This window comes from Bufo gargarizans, chromosome 8, assembly GCF_014858855.1.
Source record: "Bufo gargarizans isolate SCDJY-AF-19 chromosome 8, ASM1485885v1, whole genome shotgun sequence".
Lineage (NCBI taxonomy): Eukaryota > Metazoa > Chordata > Amphibia > Anura > Bufonidae > Bufo > Bufo gargarizans.
The window spans coordinates 183,897,514-183,922,078 of NC_058087.1; the positions used below are offsets into that span (position 1 = coordinate 183,897,514).

The 24,565-nt window shown below is 48.3% G+C and overlaps 2 protein-coding genes across 6 annotated transcripts in view; one reads left to right on the plus strand and one right to left on the minus strand.

Annotated features, from left to right (window-relative positions):
* The window catches only part of SLC5A10 (solute carrier family 5 member 10), a 117,251-nt gene that overhangs the window by 34,815 nt on the left and 57,871 nt on the right, over nucleotides 1-24,565 (minus strand). The gene's annotated exons all lie outside the window — the stretch shown is intronic.
* FAM83G (family with sequence similarity 83 member G) overlaps nucleotides 1,187-24,565 on the plus strand; it is a 30,151-nt gene continuing 6,772 nt past the window's right edge. Inside the window, exons 1-4 of the mRNA XM_044305004.1 lie at nucleotides 1,187-1,969; nucleotides 13,287-13,454; nucleotides 21,040-21,164; nucleotides 21,840-23,379. Of these exons, the coding sequence (XP_044160939.1) occupies nucleotides 1,487-1,969; nucleotides 13,287-13,454; nucleotides 21,040-21,164; nucleotides 21,840-23,379 (2,316 nt within the window). The 5' untranslated portion in view covers nucleotides 1,187-1,486. The remainder of the gene's footprint in view (nucleotides 1,970-13,286; nucleotides 13,455-21,039; nucleotides 21,165-21,839; nucleotides 23,380-24,565) is intronic.

Below are 24,565 nucleotides of genomic sequence, written 5' to 3' on the forward strand. Positions count from 1 at the left end.
GTCACTGGTTCCATTATGGGGCACTCTGGCTGATATAATGTTATGGGGCACTGGTTCCATTATGGGGTACTCTGTCTGATATAATGTTATGGGGCACTGGTTCCATTATGGGGTACTCTGTCTGATATAATGTTATGGGGCACTGGTTCCATTATGGGGCACTCTCTCTGATATAATGTTATGGGTCACTGGTTCCATTATGGGGCACTCTCTCTGATATAATGTTATGGGGCACTGGTTCCATTATAGGGCACTCTGTCTGATATAATGTTATGGGGCACTGGTTCCATTATGGGGCACTCTATCTGATATAATGTTATGGGGCACTGGTTCCATTATAGGGCACTCTGTCTGATATAATGTTATGGGGCACTGGTTCCATTATGGGGCACTCTCTCTGATACAATATTTATGGGGCACTGGTTCCATTATAGGGCACTCTATCTGATATAATGTTATGGGGCACTGGTTCCATTATGGGGCACTCTATCTGATATAATGTTATGGGGCACTGGTTCCATTATGGGGCACTCTGTCTGATATGTTATGGGGCACTGGTTCCATTATCGGGCACTGGTTCCATTATGGGGCACTCTGTCCGATATAATGTTATGGGGCACTGGTTCCATTATGGGGCACTCTGTCTGATATAATGTTATGGGGCACTGGTTCCATTATGGGGCACTCTGTCTGATATAATGTTATGGGGCACTGGTTCCATTATGGGGCACTCTGTCCGATATAATGTTATGGGGCACTGGTTTCATTATGGGGCACTCTGGCTGATATTCTTGCCAAGCACTGGTTCCATTATGGGGCACTCTGGCTGATATTCTTGCCAAGCACTGGTACTATAATAGAGGCACTTTGGACTGCACTGTTAATAATTACTCTGGTTATGGGGTACATAGTCTGGCACTGTTATGAGGTATTATATAATGGAGGCACTTTGTCCGATATGGTTATGGGGCACTCTTCCTGATACTATTATGGGGCACTGTGGATGATATTGTTATGGAGGTATTCTGGGTGATATTATAGGGGCACTCTAGCTTAAAAAGGTATGGAGGCGTGGTTCTGTTATGTAGGCGTGGTCTGTATTCATGGGCGTGGCATCGATGTATGATTAGAGGTGTTAGCAGTGTATCTATCCTTCCTGTGTATAAGTAGCCGGGGACGCAGCGGAGTTTAGCAGTCCAGTATAGATCACGTGAGCTGGGAGGCGGGGCCGGGTGACGTGTGTGGGGGCGGGGCTGAGTCCTGCCGCCGCCGCTCTTACCTGTCCAGTGCGGGAGCGGCAGTGCACATAGTAGTAGACCGGCTGCGGGACGGCGGGGAGCACACTGCCGCCACTGACTGCGGGACCATGGGAGTGTGTGACGGCGAGAGCAGCGGAGCTGGCCGCCACTAGATCCGGGATCTCCTCTCTGCACAGGGACTCCCAGCACTTCTATACAAAGCTCCGGGATCTAGTGGATCCCTCACCATGGCTCTGTCCCAGATCCAGTGCCTGGACAATAACAATGTCAACTGGAGATCCAGCGAGAGCAAGCCCGAGTTCTACTACAGCGAGGAGCAGCGGCTGGCGCTGGAAGCCCTGGTCTCCTCCGGCCAGGACTCCTTCCATGAAGTGGTCAAGAAGGAGAACATCAGGGACTTCCTGTCCGAGCTGGAGCTGGCCAAGATCCCCTCCAGGGTGGAATCCTTTGACCCTGACTCTAGTCACCTCAGAAAAAGCGGGGACAAGTCTGAGCAGGAGGGAGAAGAGGACCCCCAAGATGGGGCGGCACATTCCTTGGAATATTGGCCGGATAGGTCGGACTGCTCCATCCCGGAGTTGGATTTGGGGTGGCCGGATGCGATGGCCTACAGAGGAGTGACCCGGGCAACAGTATACATGCAGCCCCCCATCGACGGCCAGCCTCATATTAAAGAGGTGGTCCGGAAGATGATCACACAAGCCCAAAGGGTAAGTGCTCCTCTGACTGAGCCAGACTTAGAGGTCTCCAGGCAGATCTTCTAGGACAGTGGTTCTCCACTAGTTTTATGAAATGTCTGCGGTAAGGTGAAGGTCCGAGCTGAACTCCAAAAGTAAAATAAAAATAAAATGATGTCTCAAAACTTTGGATAAGTATTTATATCAAGAATTAAAAACTAGATATGATTCCAAAAGTAAGATGACGGACCCCCTAAACTCATTCAGACCCCAGACCTTACCTCTAACCTCATTTAGACCACAGACCAGACCTTTAACCTAATTAAGACCTCCTAAACTCATTCAGACCCCAGACCAGACCTCTATCCTCCTTCAGACCCCAGACCAGACCTCTATCCTCCTTCAGACCCCAGACCAGACCTCCTAAACTCATTCAGACTCCAGACCAGACCTCTAACCTCCTTCAGACCCCAGACCAGACCTCTAACCTCCTTCAGACCCCAGACCAGACCTCTAACCTCCTTCAGACCCTCTAAACTCATTAAGACCCCTAGCCCCTAAAATAAATTCCAACCAGTCCAGACCCCTGAAATTAATCAGACCCCTAAACTCATTCAGAATCCAGACCCCAGACCTCTAACCTCCTTCAGATCCCTAAACTCGGTCATACCCGAGACTCAAAAATAAAGCAGAACCCAGGCCTGTAAAATGAATTACGACACCAGACCAGACGCTGAAAATTAATTAGAACTCCAGTCCAGATCCGTAAAATTAATCAGACCCAAGACTAGACCCACAAGTTAATTCAGAGACCAGACCCCTAAACTCGTAACTATAGCCCCCAAAATGTAATTAGACCCTCCCCCCCCAGACAAGAGGCAGAATGTATCAGACCAGACCCATAAAATTAATCAGAACCCAGACTAGACCCCCTGAAATGTATTCTTTCCCCAGACCAGAGCTCTAAAATTAGATAGGACTTCCTCTACACATCCTTGTGCCACCACATGGGATGCTCTAGTTTACATTGGCACCTCTACCATTGGGTACTCAATGCCCTTGGGCCCTTAAACAGTATGAAGCTTGCAATGGCTTCTTATGGGTGCTGGGCAACCTGAAGTGGAATCGTAATCCTATAACGGGGTGACCAGCAGCACAAGAGTGACCCATTTCTCTTTGGAGGGTTACCTACCTCCTACTGTGGACAGCCTCTACCTTTTCGTCATATACATCCAGGAAAGTGGCAGAGGCCTCCCGGCACCTTGTGGTTTATGTGTTCTTAAAGGAGCAGTCTGGTTTACCCCTGGTGGACACCCATTTATTTATTTCATTGGGTGCCCTACAACTCTTTATTTTGGCATGGTTTCAGAGAACCTCTTCTCTAGAGACCCTATAGGTTCTGTAGAGCATTAGCAGTAGAGTATGGCATTAGTTCCCATCCAGATTTGTAGCTCAGGACCCGGCTAGAGACACTTATGGATCTTCAGTAACGTTCATCTACATATGGCAACACATCGGATCACCAGTGACAGCTTTGTCTGGAATGCTGAGAGTCTCAGGAGTATCACTAGATATTGGGAAGACGCCACATTTCCTGTCCGGTAGGTAAGTTTCCCATATGTAGGTGGAGCCTTGGTGGTTTCTGTTAAGAGCTCGCGCCATAGGTGCCAACCCACGGTAATGGGCATGATCATGGGATTAGAGGAAGTGTCGGTCTCATGACAAGCAACATTTCAAAATATTATTGGAAATATTTTTAATTTTTGAGACAAGGGTGTGATCTTCAAATACAATATGTATAGTCCAATCTCCGAACCCTCTCCCCCCACCTTCGGGCAGTCACACTTGTAATTACCAGCCCGGGGTTACCGAATAATCTGAGCCCAGCATGCTGGATCACGACCAGTGACGTGTCAAGGCTCGGCCCTTGACTTCACAGGATGAATCACTATGTTCTATGATCTCAGAGGAAGCATCAACATGTACGCCGGCAGCCTGGTATTTGTGTAGGTGATGTAAGGGAAGGCGGCACAAGTTGCCTGGTGATGTGACCTTTCACCGTATGGCATCAGATGGCAGTCCTTTTCTTCGTCCTGTGCCAAGGCCATTAGTATGGGATGTATAGAAACCTAGAATGTGTCGGCAGATAAGAACCATTTTGGCCCATCTAGTCTGCCCAATGTATGGCTGACTTGCCCTGGTTTGATGTGTTGGGGTGTGGTCTGCCCCCATTACTGTACCCAAAAAGTTGTATGAGTTCTGTATTGAGATCGGAGAACTTTGTGCGTGTAAATATACAACCCGCCCAGAACAGTTTGTGGGTATAGGTCACTGGACATCACCCCCCCCATCCCCTTCCCGGATTTGACTGTTGTAGCAGCATTGTGTGTACAGTGACATGACCCGAATGTGAGTGGCATTCCTCCGCTGGGCTGTCTTTGTCAATCGGTCTGTGAAATTGGGAGAAAGGGCATCCAGCTGGTTTCCAGAGGTGGAGATATGCAGAATAGTTGCTGGACAGTGGCCTGAGACTACAGGCTGCCAAAAAACAGTCCCTGGGAATAGACCAGGTATCTGCATGGAGGTTGCATCCTTGGTCAGGACAATCCTGCATTCAGGCTGGAGCTGTGCAGGTCGAGGTAAAAAGTCCCAGACGACCAGATATCGCCGCAGCCACGTGGAGGTCATTCGGGTAATAAAGGTGTAATTACGGAAATGCTATTTCACAGGATATGCCAAAAACGTCCTGGGCCCCGCACCTATCTATCGAACAGTCCCTCCTGGCCTGGGGGCCGCCTGCTGCTACATCAGGCAGAGAATGAATGCGCATGTGCACTGCATTCACTGTCCGTTTTTTATGGGCGCCACGGAAACGGCCGACATGCCATCAGTGTCTACGGTGGGAATACCTCTTTAAGCGAATTTCTAAAACGCAGGATCAGAGTTGTGGAGCTACAACTCCCAGCAGGCTCCATTCACTTCTATAGGTGTTCTGAGAGCAGCCGAGCAAGCAAGCATGCTGGGAGATGTAGGTGTTGACAGCTGGATAGCTGGACGGTCTCATGATTAGAACATATGGCTGAGGAATTTCGGAACCCCCCCTCCGACTCAGATTTCTGCTGTGGCTGATAAAGGGGAACACTAGATTCAGTTGTACATGATATGAAGAGAAGAATGTCCCTGTAAAAGCAGCAGGACGCACACGGTGGTGATTAACCCTCATGAATCGCGACACCTCCATAGTCCTGCTCTGCGCCGACGCCGTCCTCGTGTCATCGCCCTCCGCTGTGCACCGTCCGCGCGCGGCTGCTATTCCCGGAATGTGGGCTGGGGAGATATTTTGGAAATGTACTCGGCTCTGTGTCTTGTTGCCGGATCTCACAGGGGTGTTTCATTTTTACGTCAATAATGACATGTCCTGCGACTTTCCAAAATACTTTGTTTTAGTTCTTCTCCATTTGCAAGATCTCTGTTTGTTGTCAGTGAATGGAGACCACCTTGTTGACATCCAGAGACTGTACAGACCTAAAACTTCTGAGGCTTTATTACAATTGTATCCAGTCTAGGCAATCCTGTCCTAATGTCTTGTTACAGTGTATCGGCCTGGAGTACAGACAGAGGATAGTCCACAAGTGGATACAATTGTAACGAACCCTCATACCTGAGAAGTATTAAAGGGCCATTCCAGCCATAGCAGGTGATGGCATGTTTCTAGAATATCTGCTGGGGTATGGCCTTTGGGACTGAAACTACGACTCCCAGCATGCTCCATTCGTTTCTGTGGAGTTCTGAGAACAGCTCAGCAAGTGTACATCTTGGGAGTCGTAGTTTTACCACAGTTGGCGTGCTGGAGGATAGCCATCACAGTTCTAAGTGAATGGGGCTGGGTTACAGAACCTGGATGGCAGTGGTTGCGGCCCCTTCATTGTAGTGGTCGGGGGGCTCCCAGAGAAAGGCCCCCCTCTAAACAGCACCTGATGGCATATTTTAGCACAGAGATTAGCCACCTCTGGCACTCCAGCTGATCAGAAACTACAACTCCCAGAATCCTCCTTTCACTTCAATAGGAGTCACAAGAAGAGCCGAGTAAATGTGCATACTGGGAGTTGTAGTTTCACAGCGTAGGACGAGGGTCCTCTATTCTGGTGGTCCCAGTGGTCAGATTCCTACCAATTTTCTTTCAGTGTCCGTTTTTTTTTTTTTGTTTTTTTTTTTCGGATGGGATGCAGACCCATTCATTTCAATGGGTTCACAAAAAATGCGGACAGCCCACCGTGTGCTATCTGCATTTGTAGCCCTGCAAAAAAGATAGAACATGTCTTATTCTTGTCCATTTTGCTGACAAGGATAGGCATTGTTACTATAGATCTGCAAAAAAATCGGATGCCATACGGAACGTCATTCGTTTATTTATTTTTTTGCGGACCGCAAAACCCGTATGGTCGTGGGAATGTAGCCTTAGGCTCAGTTCAGTGCAAGGCCAAAAAAGACAGCTGGCCCATGGTGCCCAGTGTCCATCCGGAAGCTCAGGGGTCTTCTCCAGATTGAGATTTGTCCTGAATTCCTGGCGCCCGCGCTCTCAGCAGCCATTATACTGTGTGCATCAGCGTGTAATCATGATCACGTCATTCGTTAACCGCACACGCGCTGACCTCACACAGAGCGGCTCCCATGTACACGCGGTTACCGGTTACTAAGTCCAAGCGCTGACGCCTGCAGAGCTATAAAGGAAGCGCTGAGCTGACCCCCGGACTCTGACACCCTGTCCTGGAATGTGCCGAGACTGCGGGGGTTTCAGTAATGGAGGCGCTGCTACACGGCTGCTCCAGATCATCGGGTGTTCTGGAGTATCGGACGGTCAGAGAAAACTTTACGTAGCCCAAAATACAACGTAACACCCCCCCCCCTCCCCCTAAAGTATGTTTACATGTAGTGGAAATGCTGCGGATCGTCACCCCCTGCAATATATCTGCGGCAAATCCGTGACAGAATTAGGGCTCATTTATTTACAAGTCTTTATGACTATAGAACGTCTATTTACACGTTCACTGGAGTTTTCCGGTATTGAGATCCATCATAGGGGCTCAATACTGGGCAAAAAAAAAGTTTTGTCCCCATTCATTGTCAGTGAACAGAACGGAATGCTCCAAAATGCCAGACCGGAGAGAAAACCGCAATGTGTTGTAGTTTGCTTTCCGTCCTGGGATGCGGAGCCCGGCGTGACCCACAATGCAAGTCAATGGGGACGGATCCGTTTTCTCTGTCACAATGTTATAAACGTCCTACACGGTGCTGATTGGTCCTCTACTTTGTAACTATAGAATTAGGGCTCATGCACACGACTGTATGTGTTATGCGGTCCGCAAAACATGGATCTGCAAAAAAAAAACGGAAGACATGCGTGTTGCATCCGTTTAGTGTTTTTTTTGCAAATGCATTGTAACAATGCCTGTTGACAAGAATTGGACATGTTCTGTTTTTGTTGTGGAATGCACACAGTCATTTCCGGTTTTTTTTCCCCCAAGCCCCATTGAAGTGAATGTTCCTCCATAGGGAGCTGTAAAAAATAAAATAAAAATTGGAACAGAAATGGGCTGGAAATCACACGGCAAAGACTCCGGCCAGAAGCTGAGCTTGGTGGTGCTGTAGGGGTTTCATATGTGGCCGATGACGTGTCATTCCACACCTGGCTGCTGGGGTGGAGGAGGGGGTCTCACACCTGGCTGTGCTAACCACAGTCTCGCCGGTCTGTGTCAGTGCCTGCCAGTCCAGCTTCTTGAGATGGGGGGGGGGGGGGGTGCAAGTTTTTGAATTTTACTAGGTAGCTGCAGACGTCACCGTTCAGGGCTGTGAATGTAATTAATCATCCCTCCCGGTGGAGGTGGAATAAATCCGTCAGGACCTGTCGCTACATGCGCCACCCACGCCGGCTACGGAAATTCTCACTGATATTAGTAGTAAGGCTTGTAGGTTTCGAAATGGCCGAATGGGGTGTTTCATTTTTACATCTGACTCTGCATGTGTGTGGCATCGGGGCCGACCATGGCACATGGCGAAATTGGACACGGCGTACTCGCGGAGCAGATCCGTGAAGATAAAACAGTCTTATGAATGCTTCCCGAGGGGTAGATGACGCTTACACACTGGGTACCACAGCACAGGATCGGAGCAGAGAGAAGAAAGGGGGGGTGTTCCTAATGGGAGAGAAGAAAAGGGGGGGGTTCTTTATGGGAGAGAAGAAAAGGGGGGGGTTCTTTATGGGAGAGAAGAAAAGGGGGGGGTTCTTTATGGGAGAGAAGAAAAGGGGGGGTTCTTTATGGGAGAGAAGAAAAGGGGGGGGTTCTTTATGGGAGAGAAGAAAAGGGGGGGGTTCTTTATGGGAGAGAAGAAAAGGGGGGGGGGGGGGTTCTTTATGGGAGAGAAGAAAAGGGGGGGTTCTTTATGGGAGAGAAGAAAAGGGGGGGGCGTTTTTAAGCAGATGTTTGGGAGAGAAGGATCAGGCAGCTGGATTTCGACATGGCCAGTCCTGAGATAAGTCCCCATTCACACCACATGCACGCTAAACTCAATCAACTTTATTTATATTACAGTCACCACCAGTCAGTTACTTAAAGGGCTCATGAATCCGCAGAGGCCACGCCCCTCCCGCTAAACCTGCCCAAGTGGAAAGCGTGGTGGAAAATGGCCAAAAAACGTACCGAAATTCTTGCCATCACTAGCTTGAAGAGACTGATAAATCCCCCCGATTATATTCTGATCAATGGACCCCTCTAACAAGCTGACAACCTCTTCTTCCACAAGTTAGAGCTCCGTGGATTCTGAATTTGCCAGGTGTCCCCTCCCCCTCCCAATTGACGTCAGTGATGAAAACCACTGCAATGAAGAGTAGACTGGGAACCGGTGAGATCCAAAATAAACAGCGAGGATGACGTGAGCCAAGTCCAAAAGAGCAGCGATCTGTTTATGATCGGCCTGTTATCCGGATCAGATGGAGGACATGATAAGAGCTGTGAGGTCAGAGCCTCCAGCTGATTACTGGTGAGGTGGAGACGGAGCTGGTCAGACTGGGAAATACAGGCAGGGTCATGTTTGTGCGCGAGGCCCCGGCCGGCCTGATCCTCCTGTACACACGGATTATATTCTTTTTGTATTTCCTATGTGTGTAAGAGCGCAGTGTGAATAGTAATCTCTGGGCCCAACAAAGAAACGCAGACCCCGGAGCCACCAATCCATCATACAGGGCGTCAGACTGTGACATTTAAAGGGAAGGTCCAACCAAAACTAAATATAGAAGTATATATTATATGTTAGTAAATGCAGAGCAGTAGCCAACATTTGGTAATGATATTTGTTTTACTCCCAGAGATATCCGCATTTTACTAATGAGTAGCGGCAGCCATTTTAGTAAAAGTGGAACAGGAAGTGCAGCCATATTGTTTGTCTGCTTTGAATTAGCTGCTCAGAAACTGATGGCGGCCGCTCGTTTTGTTACCACGTTCTTAGAAGTAACAATTGACAACTTTTGTCAAAAAGCTGGCTCAAAGATGACAACCGTCATGGCTGCACTTCCTGCACACTAAAATGGCTGCCACAACTGAATAGAGAAATTGGTCGTATCTCTCTACGTAAAATAGACATAGTTGCCAAACTTGGTCTGCTACTTCAGCTTCTGGTTTACTGATATATGGACAGTTTTTTGTTTTGGGTGGAAATCCCCTTTAAGATGGGGATTTCTGCTGAAAAATTCAAGTCCTGATAACTTTACGCTCATTTTTGTGCCTGCGGTGGCAAAAAGAAATTTGGTTCTTGATGGGAAGTACCTGCTATGTACGTATCCAAAGGGAGAAGCCCATGTGGAAGGTTGTACTGAAAATGAACAATTCCTTTAAGGACAATATTGTTGCCTATAGCAACCACTTGTGCTGCCGCTTTTAATGGGCAGGTGAAGCCGTGATCTGATTGGCTTCGCAGACGGTAATATAAGCTGGGCATACCTGGCTTTCATGTAATACGTATATGTGCAGAATTTATTGTACCTGCACTGCGGCCAAGTGAAAAGGGAAGAAAACTCCCATCATTCTTATCATCCACTCCCTTCAGCCTGATATCAAAGCAAAGCTGTATTTACATGTGATATTGGTAGAACGCCCAGTAGTGTCCACAGCCGGGCATGACAACTGTACAAAGCAGCGCAAACAATGACTGGTTGGCATCTTGGCTGGCATTGGCAGCTGGCATGAGAGCAAGAAGTCCTCCTCGGCATACAAAAAAACCCATGTCTGATGAGGGTTGTCCTCATTCTTTACCACGCTCCAGTAGTGATTCATCCACCACCCCAGATCTCTGGGAAAGTTGGGCGGCAAGTCCTGTGTGACGCACCGGGACAGTCCAAAGGTGTGCGGACTCCGGCAAACAGCCCCTCGTATCTCAGCTTCCCCAATGCGATATGGATATTGGATAAAGTACAGCCGTAGCTGAATTGTCACCCCTCCTCCACCGTGCTCCGGCTACCACTTGTCTTCTGGGACTAGCGGGTAATTGCAGGGATTACCTTGGTAAATATGACCCTTCGTGTCCTAGAAACTCCCCAGCAGGATCTGTCCACAGTCTAAAACCGCCATACGTATGAAATAACTGCCAGCTGGGCATGCATGTGTTGTGGGAGTTATCTCTAGGAGAACAAAGGATTGGGTGGTTGAACACCAACATGCCCGCTCCTTCTTTCCCATGACGAGCTGACACATTAGAGGGTCAGACGGTCCTGGTGGTTCGGTCAACCTAGATCTAGTATAGTATGGGGGTGAGTGCACTCAAACAACCGTCTACTTGGGTCAAAGGGGGATCCGCCATATTGAATTATTTTCCCCTTTTGTAATCCCTTGGCATGAGCAGTTCTGGGGGTGTCCAGTAGCCCCTCTATAGACATAGCTGAGCCCAGTGTGTGTGTGTGAGTAGTCCTTTGGTTCCAAATAGTTTTTGATATGCTATGCTGTGATGCAATACCCAACACAGCCAGGGTGGCGCTGGTTCTGGTTAAGGGGGGCAACTACTTTAAAAGTGGGTATGCACATCTTTAGAATAGTATTGGATTATACTGGGATATACCTTGAAAATATTTTTTTAATGGGCCCGTTAGGATACAATGAACTTTGTATCTTAGCCTATCGCCCCCTGTAATGACAGCTATCCTGACGTGTGTGTTGCAGCACAGAGAGGGTTAATGTTTGTGTCGGTGGCAGCCGCGGCTGACATCCCTTCACATAAAAGAATTATACTGTGGGCAGGACGCCGCTTCCCGTCCTCACCCCGGCCGAGCGTTAATTACACTTTGCTGGATTGTTTGGCGTGAGAGAAAATGACACCAATGAAAGATGTGATGTAAAGTAGAGAAACACGACACTGCACCGCGCAGGAACCCGGGCACCGCAGCGCCGCTGGGTTGTGCGAGCGGAGCCTCCAATTTCTACCGCAGTTTTGCTGTTTGCACTCAGGGATTTAGGTCCATTCAATGGGGTTATGCCACATGCGGACGCCAGCCGCGGTTACCGTGCAGCAATAATGGGCATGCTCAATGGACAGTCACGTTAGGTGCTGCAGATTTCGGCGGCACAAAATGTATTGAAATCCACACCGTGTGAACATAGCCTCACTCGCCTCACCGATCTTTATGATTAGTTGATTCTGTCTTGACGCACAGGAAATACCTGCTCAGCCAGCGATTGGTTAAACGGGCATTTCTTGTTTGCCAAGACAGGACCAGGGAGCGGAGACCGTCAGGGGCCCCGGTAAGCATCTGAACGGCAGCGGCGGGGGGTCTGTGGGGTAAGTAATCCTTCTTTAAAGGGCATCTGTCAGCAGTTTTGTACCTATGACACTGGCTGACCTGTTACATGTGCACCTGGCAGCTGACGGCATCTGTGTTGGTCCCATGTTCATATGTGTCCGCATTGCTGAGAAATATGATGTTTTAATATATGCAAATGAGCCTCTAGGAGCAACTGGGGAGTTACCATTACACCTAGAGGCTCCACCCTCTCTGCAACTGCCGTGCCCTCTGCACTTTGACAGGACCAGGCAGTGTAAAAGTGATCACACCAGGGCCTGTCAATCAAAGTGCAGAGGGTGTGGCAGTTACAGAGAGAGCTGAGTCTCTAGGTGTAATGGCAACACCCCCGTTGCTCTTAGACTTATTTGCATATATTAAAACTTAATTTTTCTCAGCAATGCGGGCACATATGAACATGGGACCAACACAGATGCCTTCAGCTGCCAAGCGCACATGTAACAGGTCAGCCAGTGTCATAGGCAGAAAACTGCTGACAGATGCCCTTTAACCTTTGCTGTACCCTCTTGACGTTTTCTTCTCCATTCACTTCTAAAGCTGGATATAGAATTCTTCTGGTTTCCTGCTGCCTGGGTACAGTGCATTGTGGGAGATAGACGGTCATGCAGTTACCGGTCGCATGTCTGACGGGCGGCACGGCTAAGACCTGCTGTCGGTCTCCAAGGGCAACCAGCAAAATTCTGATAGCAGCTCTGGATGTGAATGGAGAAAAACAAGAAACGATGTAAAATCCATCAAGGTAAAAGCGTCTGCGCCCGCGTCTCATGGTGACCTGACATCTGTGCCTTCGAGCAAGGTACGCAAAGTCATTGTGCATTGTCAAAATGTCCAACTGTGCAAACAATGGCCGCACGCAAGGGCTTCGTGTAGTGAAATCCCAGCAGAGGTGACACGGGTAAACACAAGAGAAACGGGTTTGTATTTTGTCTGGAAACAGCACCACCCTTGTCCACAGGTTGTGTCTGGTATTGCAGCTAAGCTCCATTAGCTTGCAGGAGCTGCAGTACCGGACACAATCCATGAACAAGAGCGGCGCTGTTTCTGGAAAGCCAACCCATTTTTCTTCCTATGGACAACCCCTTTAAGGCAGCATACAGATGGACAGTCTAGTGTCATATATGAATGTCGCCCTCTTCTGTTAGGATGTTTATGGCTGACAACCAATATTGCCAACGCAGCAATCCCACTGTGGTTGTCAACAGGTTTTCCAAAGGATACAGCCATAGGCATGTGCCATGGATTTTTCAGTCTGGACTCTAGGAAATATGGGTGACCACCCTCCTTGATATTGTAATGGTTGTTGCACTTAAAGGGATTGTCCAGGATAAGATAGTGGACTGGTTCTGGGGCCACACCATCTATAAGGGCAATACCTGTAAGGGGCCCTACTCTCCGCTGTGTGCCCTACACCCAGTACGTTGCTATGACCGTGGAAGATGACTGATCTTGCTGTTATTGGATCTTCTGTGATAAGTCTGATCTAACCCTGTTCTCCTCCCCCCCCAGGTCATTGGTCTGGTCATGGACCTCTTCACGGATGTGGACATATTTAGGGATCTGTTAGACGCGGGATTCAAGAGGAGGATCTCGGTGTACATCATCCTGAATGAGTCAGACTTGAAGTATTTCCTACAGATGTGTGAGAAGGCTCAGATGCACCGAGGTCACCTCAAGGTGAGTGACATTTCCCGAAGACAAGGATACGGGATTTTGGGATGATCACATTTCAGCCCCCCCCCCCCCCCCCCCCCCTCCCCTCCCCCTTGTCTCACTTCTTTTGTCTTTCCTGTTGTGGTCGGGGCCTAAAACAAGTCTGCTGATCCACACGTCCTGTGACCACCTCAGTCCCAGTAGCTACAAGTATGGACATAGTGGTCACCCAGGAAGTCATGTGACTGACTGAAATCGGAATAGGCTGATACATCTTACCTGCACTGATACATTGCAACAAACTATCAGGGCTGACGAGAGACTTGTGCTGCTGATGTATTTACTTCACATTGGCGACAAGTGTAACAAACCTTCAGCTGTGAGAAATATTAGGTTAGGGCATGTTTTTAGAGTCTGGATGTCAACAAGAATGTTCTCATTTGCTGACAGCAAGCAGAGATCATGACATTGGTGAGGACAAAGGCTATTAGTAAACAGCAGAAATTTTTCAAGTAGTAAAATCCTAAAGGGGGGCTCAAGAGCAATGTGGCTGCCATTTAGAGGGGGTCTCTGTTTAAATTAAGCTCTTAATTGAGCGGTGTGATGTCAGCACCAGCAAACTCCCCCCTTTACTCTACATACATCCTATGTTGCGGGTCGTGTGTCATACAGTATGGACATGCAGGGCCCTCCTTTAATGTTGCGGGGTAGGTGTCATACAGTATGGACATGCAGGGCCCTCCTTTAATGTTGTAGGTCACGTGTCCTACAATATGGACATGCAGGGCCCTCCTTTAATTTTGTAGGTCATGTGTCATACAATAAGGACATGCAGGGCCCTCCTTTAATGTTGCGGGGCAGGTGTTATACAATATGGACATGCAGGTCCAGGCGGTTTACTATCACTCTGCATGCCAGGATTCCACCATTATATGGGGCCACCTGCCCTGTACACAGATTCCTGCTCCTCCTGCACATGTGGTGTCTCCTGAGCACCCACGGGTGCCTTCCTGCCTGTAAGCAGTGCTTGTGAGGACATGAGTATGAGCAGCGCTGTCATCCTGCAGTATAAAGGGGGCCAGGAGTATGGCTGCGGGGGTCATCTCTCGGCGCGGCTGGGCGTGTTATATATAACGTGTTTGGAGAGCGCCGATACGGGCGGCAATAATGGTGATTTAGTGCGGTAACACATGAGTGGGGATGACATGATGAAGTGATTGTCAGCACAATGATGAGGGTGATGGCTGTCATGATGTCAGGCCCTGGATATGGTCGCTGTCTGAACAGGTAGCGGAGCCGCAACTTTAAGAGGGCTGTGAATTCTGAGAGCCATGCATGTTGGAGATGAGGAGATAAGCGGTTCAGACACATTTAGTGCCACTTATCTCCACAGAGAAATCCAACCTGTACAACCTGTTTCCCTGACAGGAGGCGGTGACCTCCGTAGTGGCAAAAAATGTGCATCTACTGCCTAAAACTTTTTGGGTGACACCCCCAGTTAAAGGGGTTGTCTCAAGATATAAACATCCTTATCAGATCAGCGAGGGGTCTGACTCCTGGAGCCCCCACTGATCCCGAAAATGGGGGTCTGCTCCACTCATTCTGTTTGGGTGGGGGGGGGGGGGTACAGCACTCCCCTATTTCTGGCAGTCCCATAGAGAATGAATGAGATGGCAGGGCAGACGATCAACCACTTCTCCAATCATCCAGGTAACGACCCCCAATCGGACGCTTAACTCCCTTCCTGCAGATAAGGGGGTGAGATTATCTCTTGCGACAACCCCTTTAAGTCCCTCTTGGCATGTACGCACAGGCCTCATTGACAATGGGAGCCTATAGCCCTCATATCCTTTATATACGACGGCGGCTGAAATAGGAATGTGAATAGGCCCCAACCTCTCCGGGATCCCTCCCAGTGCTCGCCATTGAGCCGCCATATGGCGGGTGTCTCTTGGAGGTCACCTATAATGCCCTTTGTGCCCTCGCCGCGCCCCTCTCTTTATCAGACACATGGGCGATGTCAAAGCAAACAGATGGCAGCTCTTCCGCTGTTTGTGGCGTCGGTTGTGAAGACGTCACCCCTGTCACCTGTGCGCCCTGCAGCAAGAGCACGAATTGTATTCACCCCCCCCAGACAGAGGAGGTGTGAGGTTATATGTGCCTTCCCCAGCCCGCCAGCACCAGTACAGCTTTCCTAGAGTCCTGAATGGGGAAAATGTCTCCAGACGCTCTCTCGCCACATAGCCAGGCACATTTACCACGCAGGGGTCTGGGAAAGCAGAGTGAGGACCTTTCATGGAAGCAAAGTTGTCACCCAACGGTTCCAGAACTAGATATGATGAATAGAATTGGTAATGGCTTTAATCCAGCTTTCCTCAGCTCCTGAATAGTATATGGCGGTACATCTCCTACTCCTGTCCCATTTTACATTCAGGACTCTGGGAAAGCAGAGTGAGGACCCTTTCATAGGAGCAAAGTTGTCCCCCAGCGGTTCCAGAACTAGATATGATGAATAGAATTTGTAATGACACCCAGCTTTCTTCGACTCCTGAATGGTATATGGCGGTACATCCCATACTGTATTGTCCCATTTTAGATTCAGGACTCTGGGAAAGCTGGGTGATGACCTTTTAGTAGGAGCAAAGTTGTCACCCAGTGCTTCCGGAAATACCTATGATGAATATAATTGGTAATGGCTAGACACCCAGCTTTCCTAGGCTCCTGCATAGTATATGGCGATACATCCCATACTCCTGTATTTTCCATTCAGGACTCTGGTAAAGAAGAGTGATGACCTTTTCATAGGAGCAAAGTTGTCCCCCAGCGGTTCCAGAACTAGATGTGATTAATAGAATTGGTAATGGCTCTGAGGTACTGGAGTCACCCGGCTAATAAATAGATGGGATACAGAGGGTTGCCACCCAGCTTTCCTGCAGTCCTGAATGGTAAATGGCTGCATGTGGATTTCTGACCGTTCCTTCCCCGTGAATGTAGGGCGTCTCCGGCACAATGTATGTGGAGAAGTTTATGTCCAGGGGGCAGGGTGCGGACTGTGCAATGTATAGAATGCAGGGCGGGGGAAGGGGCACTGCTTGTTTGGGGGAGGGGGGGGGGGGTGAAGTTTGTTCCCTCAGACAATGCGGTTTTATTGTCCGACGTGTCATGATTCTGCCGCCTGGCTGAGAAGCTATTATCGGGGGGATACGTCAGCATCGTCTTAGCCTGAGAATCGCTCCCAGTGTAACAACGGCTGAAACCGCGAGATCCGGGACGGAAAAAAAAAACATAAAGGGATCGTTCCGTAAACATTTATCACCTATAGGACAATAAATATATGATCATTGGAGGTCCGACCCCCTACTAAATAAGGCTACATTCACACGTCAGTATTTTTCTATAATCCGAATTTCGGTCCGTTTTTTGCGGATCCGTTGTTCCTGAAAATGTTTCCGTATGTCATCCGTTTTTTGCGGATCCGCAAAAAACGGAAACATGTATAAAGTTCAATAATCAAATAAAGTTGTTTGGATTTCTTTGAAAAAAAAAAAAAAATTTGTTATGTGTTTCCAGGAACGGATTCCGCATAAAACGGATGACATACGGAATGACATCCGAATGTCTTCCGTTTTTTGCGGATCCATTGACTTTGTATTGTACCAGGATCCGAATTTTGCGGACAAGAATAGGACATGTTTTATATTTAAACGGACATGCGGAACGGAACAACGGAAACGGACAGCACACATTGTGCTGTCCGATTTTTTTCCAGGACCCATTGTAAATGAATGGGTCCAGATCTGGTCCTGATCTGTTCCGCAAAAAACGGAACAGATCAGGAAAGAAAAAACTGACGTGTGAATGGACCCTTAGAGAGTGTCGATCCACAAAGCCTCTTGTGTAAATGGGGAGTAGCGTGCTTGTCTCCACGTACGGCGCTCTGCCGTCTCCGGCCGGTGGTCACACACCTGCACCACTGCTCCATGGAGGGGCCCCCTGTTTTCCGTGATCGCCGGGGTCCTAGGAGTCAAACCCCCACTTATCTGGTGGCAGGATGTAGTAAAATACTGTCCTAAGCAAGTTTGCTGCTGTGGGTCCTCCAGTTAGTGATGTCACTTTCAGGGTTATGTCACATGATTTTGGCAGCCAATCGCAGAGCAGCGTTAGGCTGGTCCTTCGACTAGGACTGACACGTGGCTTTGATTATTGTGCCCATGTCCTTATTGGCTCCGAAAGTCATGTGATCTCTCGGTGGACATGACGTCACTTCCCAGAGGAGCGGGGATGCAGCGGGACATGGCGGTGGAAGCCCAATTCTTCAGGGCTGCAGGGATAATTCTCTCCTGGCGGTTTCCCAGAATTCAGCCGCGCCGTGCAAAAACCCCCTACATTTCTGTAAAGTGAAAACGCACAAAATGAGAATTCCCCAGGAATATTTACTACGTGAAGGGTACTTTCTGAGATTTTCTTACGTGATACTGTTTTATAGGGTCAATGCTGGCTGTCAGTGAATGGAAACATTTATGTTTAGTGGCAGATAACCCTGTTCAGATCCTGCTCATACAGCTGAGGGTCTGCTACAATTGTGCCCAGTCTAGACAATGACCTGTGCGGATCAGACTGGGTGGGACCTTCCTGTATGCTGTTGCTTATGACCATTTTGGTGGACTATGACTGTCACGGCTTCCGTCTTTTGGGGAGGATGGGCAGATGTTGCTGCTTTACACTACGTATCGGGCCTCATGCGCACAACCGTAGTTTTGGTCCGATTTATAACAGAGCGCAGGATGTACCGATCTGCAAAACGCCGAATGCTCACGGCCGGTATTAATATTTAGCGGACTGCCAAAACGGACACGGTTGTGAGCAGGAGGTCTTGAGGTGGTCATACATTTGAGAGCAAAGTCGGCCATCTTTTTTTAATGTGGGGGTATTCCGAATCTCCCTCAGTGTCGGGGGGGGGGGGGGAGGGAGAAGAAGTATCGGGCACGTTGGAGTGCAGCATGCCCAATCATTTGATCTCAAGGGAGTAATCCATCTCCAGAGGTGCTTTGTAGCGGCTTGTTCCACTGGTCCCTTTGAGAACACATGCATGCTCGGCTGCAGTTGTATGGGGGGCATTGGGAGGGTTAGCGTCTTAAGGTGTATGGCCGGCTTTGGTGACCTAGGCCATGTCATTCCACTACTGTAGCATGTGGGGGAGGGGACCCCACTCGATGGGCTGTATGAGGGCATGTGCAGGATGTCGGGGGCAGGTGCAGTCAGATGAGGACCCGTATCGGCAGGGGGCCCCATGCCCCATTTAAATAATTCTGCTATGGAGCCCCCCTGCCATAGTGTCTCTGCGGTGAGGACTGAGCGGCCAGGATGGGCAGCAGATAACAGATGCATCTCCGTCCTGATTCCTGTGTGATTTATGACCGGTATAAGTCCACACCTTTGTTTAGACCATTACAAGCCTGGCAACGGTCAGGTATAAATTCCTCTACTATTTCTAGATAAGATACCAGTGAAAGTACAGAACATGGCATCTTGTCAGGCTACACGTTTTATGTAATCCACATGCTGTTCTAACAGTTCCAAGGGAATTTTTTCCGATCTAATGGTTTTTACAATATTTTCCAAAAAGTTAATCATACATAAATTTAGAGATAAATTATAAAACTGTGCTTGCTGCAGCCTCCACTAGGGGGAGCTCTCGGCATACTGTGTATGCAGTAAGCACCTGGGCTCCCTCTAGTGGCAATTAGCTGATTGTGTTTTTCTCCCTGGTGGCAATCTGTACTTTTTTCATCCTGGAAATCAGCCCCATGTTTATACACAGCAGCCAATCAGAAGAGAGAGAACTGCAAGGGGAGGGGACTGAGCAGCACTCTGAACCAATGACGAGGCGGGAGGTGTCGCTCGGTCTACTTCAGACTCCTGTCGCTAAGCTGTAGTCACACTTTCTAGCTCTCGAAGTAGCAGGTTATCACCCCCTGTAGGTGGTGGCTGGCATATCATCCTTGAGCTCCTGACTGGACAGTTGCATTAAATTTGATGTCCTATTGATACCTCGTTGTATTTTAGGGTCTTTCAGGTCCTTGTAGTTGTTTCCCTCGAAGGCTAGAGGCTCAAATGTGTCCGTAAAGGACGTAGTCTTGCCATCCTTTCTTTTTTCTTTTTCTTTTTTTCTTTTTTAATTGGCACATGCCTGTGCCCACCCAATAACTTAACATAATAAAAGGGGGTGGAGCCTGACACGTATCCCCAGCCGTGGGAAAAGCCACTGCGGTGTAGAAACCATACTGTGACAAGCGAGCACATACCAGTATCCCCTTCGTAGAAATGTCGCACCTCCGTGCTCTGTTTTCGTTTTAAGGGTGAGGTGTCCTTGATATATGTACACTTCGTAGCCAAAGGGGACACCCTACCCTATCACGCAGGACCGCTCCGGTTTCAGGTCTGGTTGCATTGCTATGATGCCATATTTGTATGGATTAACCCCTTGGCTGCTGTCGGCGGTGGCTACCTGTACTGTAAGGAGCACATTCACATGTATCGCATCCTCCCTTGTAAACAGATCTTCCCGTGTCTCGTTACAACACCCGGTGGTATCATGTATGTTTTCCCAGTGACTCATCACTCCTATCAGGATAAGGGATAATAGGTGGAGTGGACGGGAGCGGATGTTCAGGTGTATATTTAGAAGCTTAATTAGATGTTGCTGCGCCTGACCTCGAGAGGTTGACGAGTAATGATCTGACCCCGTTTTCATTAGTTGCGATGCTATCTTTGAGCATCAGCCCTAAAGGATTTGATATTGATGGTCGATCCTCAGGATAAGCCATCAGCATCCGATTGGCGGGGGTCCGACACCCTGTACCTCCTCGCCGATGGTGCCAGAACTACAAAGCTCCATCCGTAATGTAGTGGATGGAGCTGGTTACAGTTCACAAGACTAGAGTATTGTTTTATAGCATTGTAAGAAGAAGAAAAAATCACGGGCCGGACAAGCTCTTTAATGGGGTTATCTCACAAGGACAACCCCCAACCTGCAAAGTCTGCTCCTGCTCTGGCGGATCCAGGGAGTCTGTGCAGTACATGGACGGCCATTTGATTGCATTGCTGCCATGTAATCCTATAGTTCAGTACCACTGGGGCAGGAAATAGACCACAGGAGACCCTGAGACATGCGTCTTCTGTTCTGAGGTTGGTGGTCACTGCTCGTGCGAGCTACGGGGTCAGGGTCATAAGAAAATCGTAAATTAGGCAGTTGCTTGATAGCTACCTATACGTGGCACCAGAGAGCCAGTTTCTTCCTCCTAATTTGCATATTTTTGGGATGGAGCATTGCCCGTGAGCTGGATCTCCTCAATGAGAATCGGCACCAACTCTGAGAACATGCGAGATATCTGCTGGTCTTGGGCCGGCTCTTTTTCTTCTGTTATCGTGGACCAGCAGATTGGTCCCTCAGCTTTTGAGTTGTGCAAAGCTTCCCATAGACACTGTAAATGATTCTCAGTTAGTGGCAGGTAATACGTAGGAGTAATTCTTGTCCCGGACAGCCCCACACACAGCCTGGCTTCCTGACGCCAAGAAATTGAACGATTTTTCTTTGATTATTTTGCAGAACCTCAGGATCCGTATCGTCGGGGGATGCGAGTTCTACACCAGAATCTCAACCAGGTTCAGGGGCTCTTTGGGACAGAAGTTCATGTTTGTGGATGGAGACAAAGCTATGTGTGGGTCTTACAGGTAAGTGGATACAACTGCTGCTGTGGAGGATGGGGATAGTAGTAGATATATTAGATCAGTGCAGCCCATGATGGTAAGTAACAGAGACCTAGACCAGAGTTCCAGCTAATTTATCTCTGAAAGGTGGAGATATACTCGGTGGGCAATCCAGAGAGGAAGAGTCATAGAACAGGGGTTTACTACAGATATACACTCATTAGCCTAAAGCTGTTGGGGTATGGACTTTACAAGACTGCTGACGTGCCCTGTGGTTTCTGACACAATACGTTGACAGCAGGACCTTTGAAGTCCTGTAAGTTGTTCGGTGCGGCCTCCATGGATGTTTCTCCAGCACATCCCAGAGATGACGATCGGATTGAGACCTAGGAATGTTCCTCATTCCTGGACAGTTTTTGCAGTGTGGCTGGGACATTATTCTGCTCACATTAGGGGTCACTGCTACCACGAAGGGGGTGATAATTCCCTTCACCTGTCGGCTAATCTTAGAAACAGCAATTTACATGATAAGCCATTGAGAAGAAAGGGACATGGATGGTCATAAATCAGAGCAGTAAACTTGCTGGCAGTGTACAAGTTGGGCAATCACACATACCACACATAGTAAATAGACTAGGTAAATGCTTGTCCTGCTAATATGATAAACTTTTATTTAATGGTTTGACTTTGTCCCCATAGCTTCACCTGGTCAGCAGCGAGGATTGACCGAAATCTAATTACAGTGCTTACTGGCCAAGTCGTGGAGACCTTTGACCGTCAGTTCCAGGAACTTTATCTCCTGTCCAGGGGAGTCAGTCTGAAAAATGTTCCAATGGATAACGAACCAGAACCAGAGCCAGTGTTTCAGCCGGTTTCCCTGCCCGCAGGACCCTCGGAATCCATTGCTAAGAAGATGATTAACCCCAAATATGCCCTGGTGACTGTCAAGAGTTCCAGTGAAACTGGCAAAGATTCCAAGAAAGGACCTGAAATTGCGAAGAAGATTCCCACCAAAACACGAGTACCTACATTTGAGCACCTGATGAGGGAGTCCCAGATCCATCCCGCTCTACAAGACATGGAAAGAGCTGACATGTTTGAGTATTTACCCACATGGGTGGAACCAGACCCAGAGCCCGGTAGTGATATCTTAGGGTACATTAATATTATTGACCCCAGCATCAAGAATGCACAGCCATCTCAGATGAACAGAATCAAGATTTGTGATACGTCTCAAGCAACAGCCGAGTACTTAAAACAGGCCAGGGAGAATGAGATGATGAAGCAACAACAACAGGAGAGTTCATCTTCTACCAAGAACGCCGCCAGGCAGCCTGACCACTCTCGAGAATGTGGTCAGAACCAGAGCACAACAGACAGAGGGTCTAGCAATGGTCAACTTTCTAGACAGGCTAGCCAAGAGCATGGATCGAAAGCAATCTGTACAAAGAGTCCAGCGTCAAGGCAGGATAGCCAAGATGGATCTCTTGCAAGTAAAGCGCCAAGGGAGGAATCATCTGTGGAAGTTGACAAGATAAAGAAGCATGACAATAAAGAAACTGCCACCTCTGAGGTTCAGGAGATACCTTCACCACAAAGGTCTCCAGAAGGCATTGCAACATTAGCTGAACGTAATCACCTTGTGCACAGGGGCACAGGACCGGCCCCAACAGGTGGCAAGCCGCCTCCTGTGCCAAAGCCTAGAACCATGCAAGTCACAGACTTCATTAGCATGAAGAACTCATTAAATACCAAATCTCTCAAAGCCAGCACGTCGGTGGAGGAAAACACTGTGCCCTCCGTCAATGGGATGGATGCCGAAGGAAGAGAAGCGGAAGAGATCGACATCCTGATTGAAAATGGACCTAATGATAACGATCAAATCGAAGATGACGGTAGTATGTTTAGGCCGTGTCCAGGAGAATATTCATCTAGTGGCTCTGGTTCTCTACCTCCATCCAACGCCTCCTCAATGTCTGAGGAATACTACCCATCTGCATCCTTGCACAGGAGGAGTTCTGAACGTTTCTCCAACGGAGAGCGCCCTCCACCTCATAGGAAGCTTAGCGATGGCCACATCAGCAGAGGAAGCTTTTTGAGTCCCCTCAGCATCTCTCACACCTTGATGGAAATGAATCCTTCAGAAAATGGGAAGAGAAGGACCATGCTGGAGGACTATGTTCTATCCGGTAACCCTTTACAACGGAACGAGCGGATTTATGCTTTGGACCCTTCTCAGGTGTGTATTGATGTCAACGATGGTGGTCTTGCATTGCCCAGTAGTACGAGCGATTCATAGAATGTACTTTATTTAATATTCATGGCTTTGATCAGGCTGATGATTGAACTTGCCTTCATCTGCCCCTTAAATAAAATCTCTTTGGGTGCTGATACTTCACGATATGATGCACTGACCATCTCTTGGCCCCTTGTATATGGACGGACATGTTGACGGAGCTGCAACGTGGTCAGCATTACATTGTACAGACATATTGTAGAGCACTTTTCTTCTGCACATCTGCATTTTAATAGTTGCTCCAACCTTGGTCCTGGCCGCTCTGCTCTGGCCTTGACCATGAGGTTTTAAGGGAAAATACAAAACTTTTTGAAGCTGCATTATGGTACAGTTGCACAGCAGGCGACCACAGTTGCTGGAAATCCTTCTAAACTTCAGTATTATGTCAGAAATAAGTCGATGGCAGTGTGCACACCATTGGACTCTTAGTTGGTGTTGCCCCTGTTAACCAATGAGATTGCTGCAGTCATTTTGCAGTGGCCGATATTCCTGGTTTTCTGTACGCTACTTTTCTTTAAAAAAGTAGAGTCATTTTTTGAAAATAATTTGTTTTGCACTCTTTGTATCAAAATTGGGTTATTTCATGTCATTTTCTTTCTTCTACACATAGCTGCTTTTAGAATTCTGCTGGTTTCCCTTGGAAACAGACAGCAGTGTAGCCCGCCGTTCTGTCAGACATGACAGTCGGGCAAAGCTAAGAGAATCTAGGATTCCTTCAACCACAAGAAAAGACTTCCATCTGGGGCTCTCCAGCTGTTGCAAAACTACAGCTCCCAGCATGGCCTTGAGGCTGTCAGGGCATGCTGAGAGATGTAGTTTTGCAACAGCTGTGGGGCCATAAGTTAAAAAGTTATCTTGAGTTGGAGAGCCACAGGTTGGATACCACTTCTCTGTAGGATATTTCTTTAGCACGTGCTGTGATCAAGAGATACCACTTAGGTGCGACCAATCACATATACCGTACACTGGACGCCCCGACTGTTATTGTGGTTTGCCACTGATTTATCTCCAATGAGCATCTAATAAACGATCTATCCTGGGGGGGTCGTTTGTGTCATCTCAGCTCCCATCTCTGGTAACGAGAAACCAGTAGGATTCCGAATGCAGCTTTAGTCTTGAATTGTGCAGC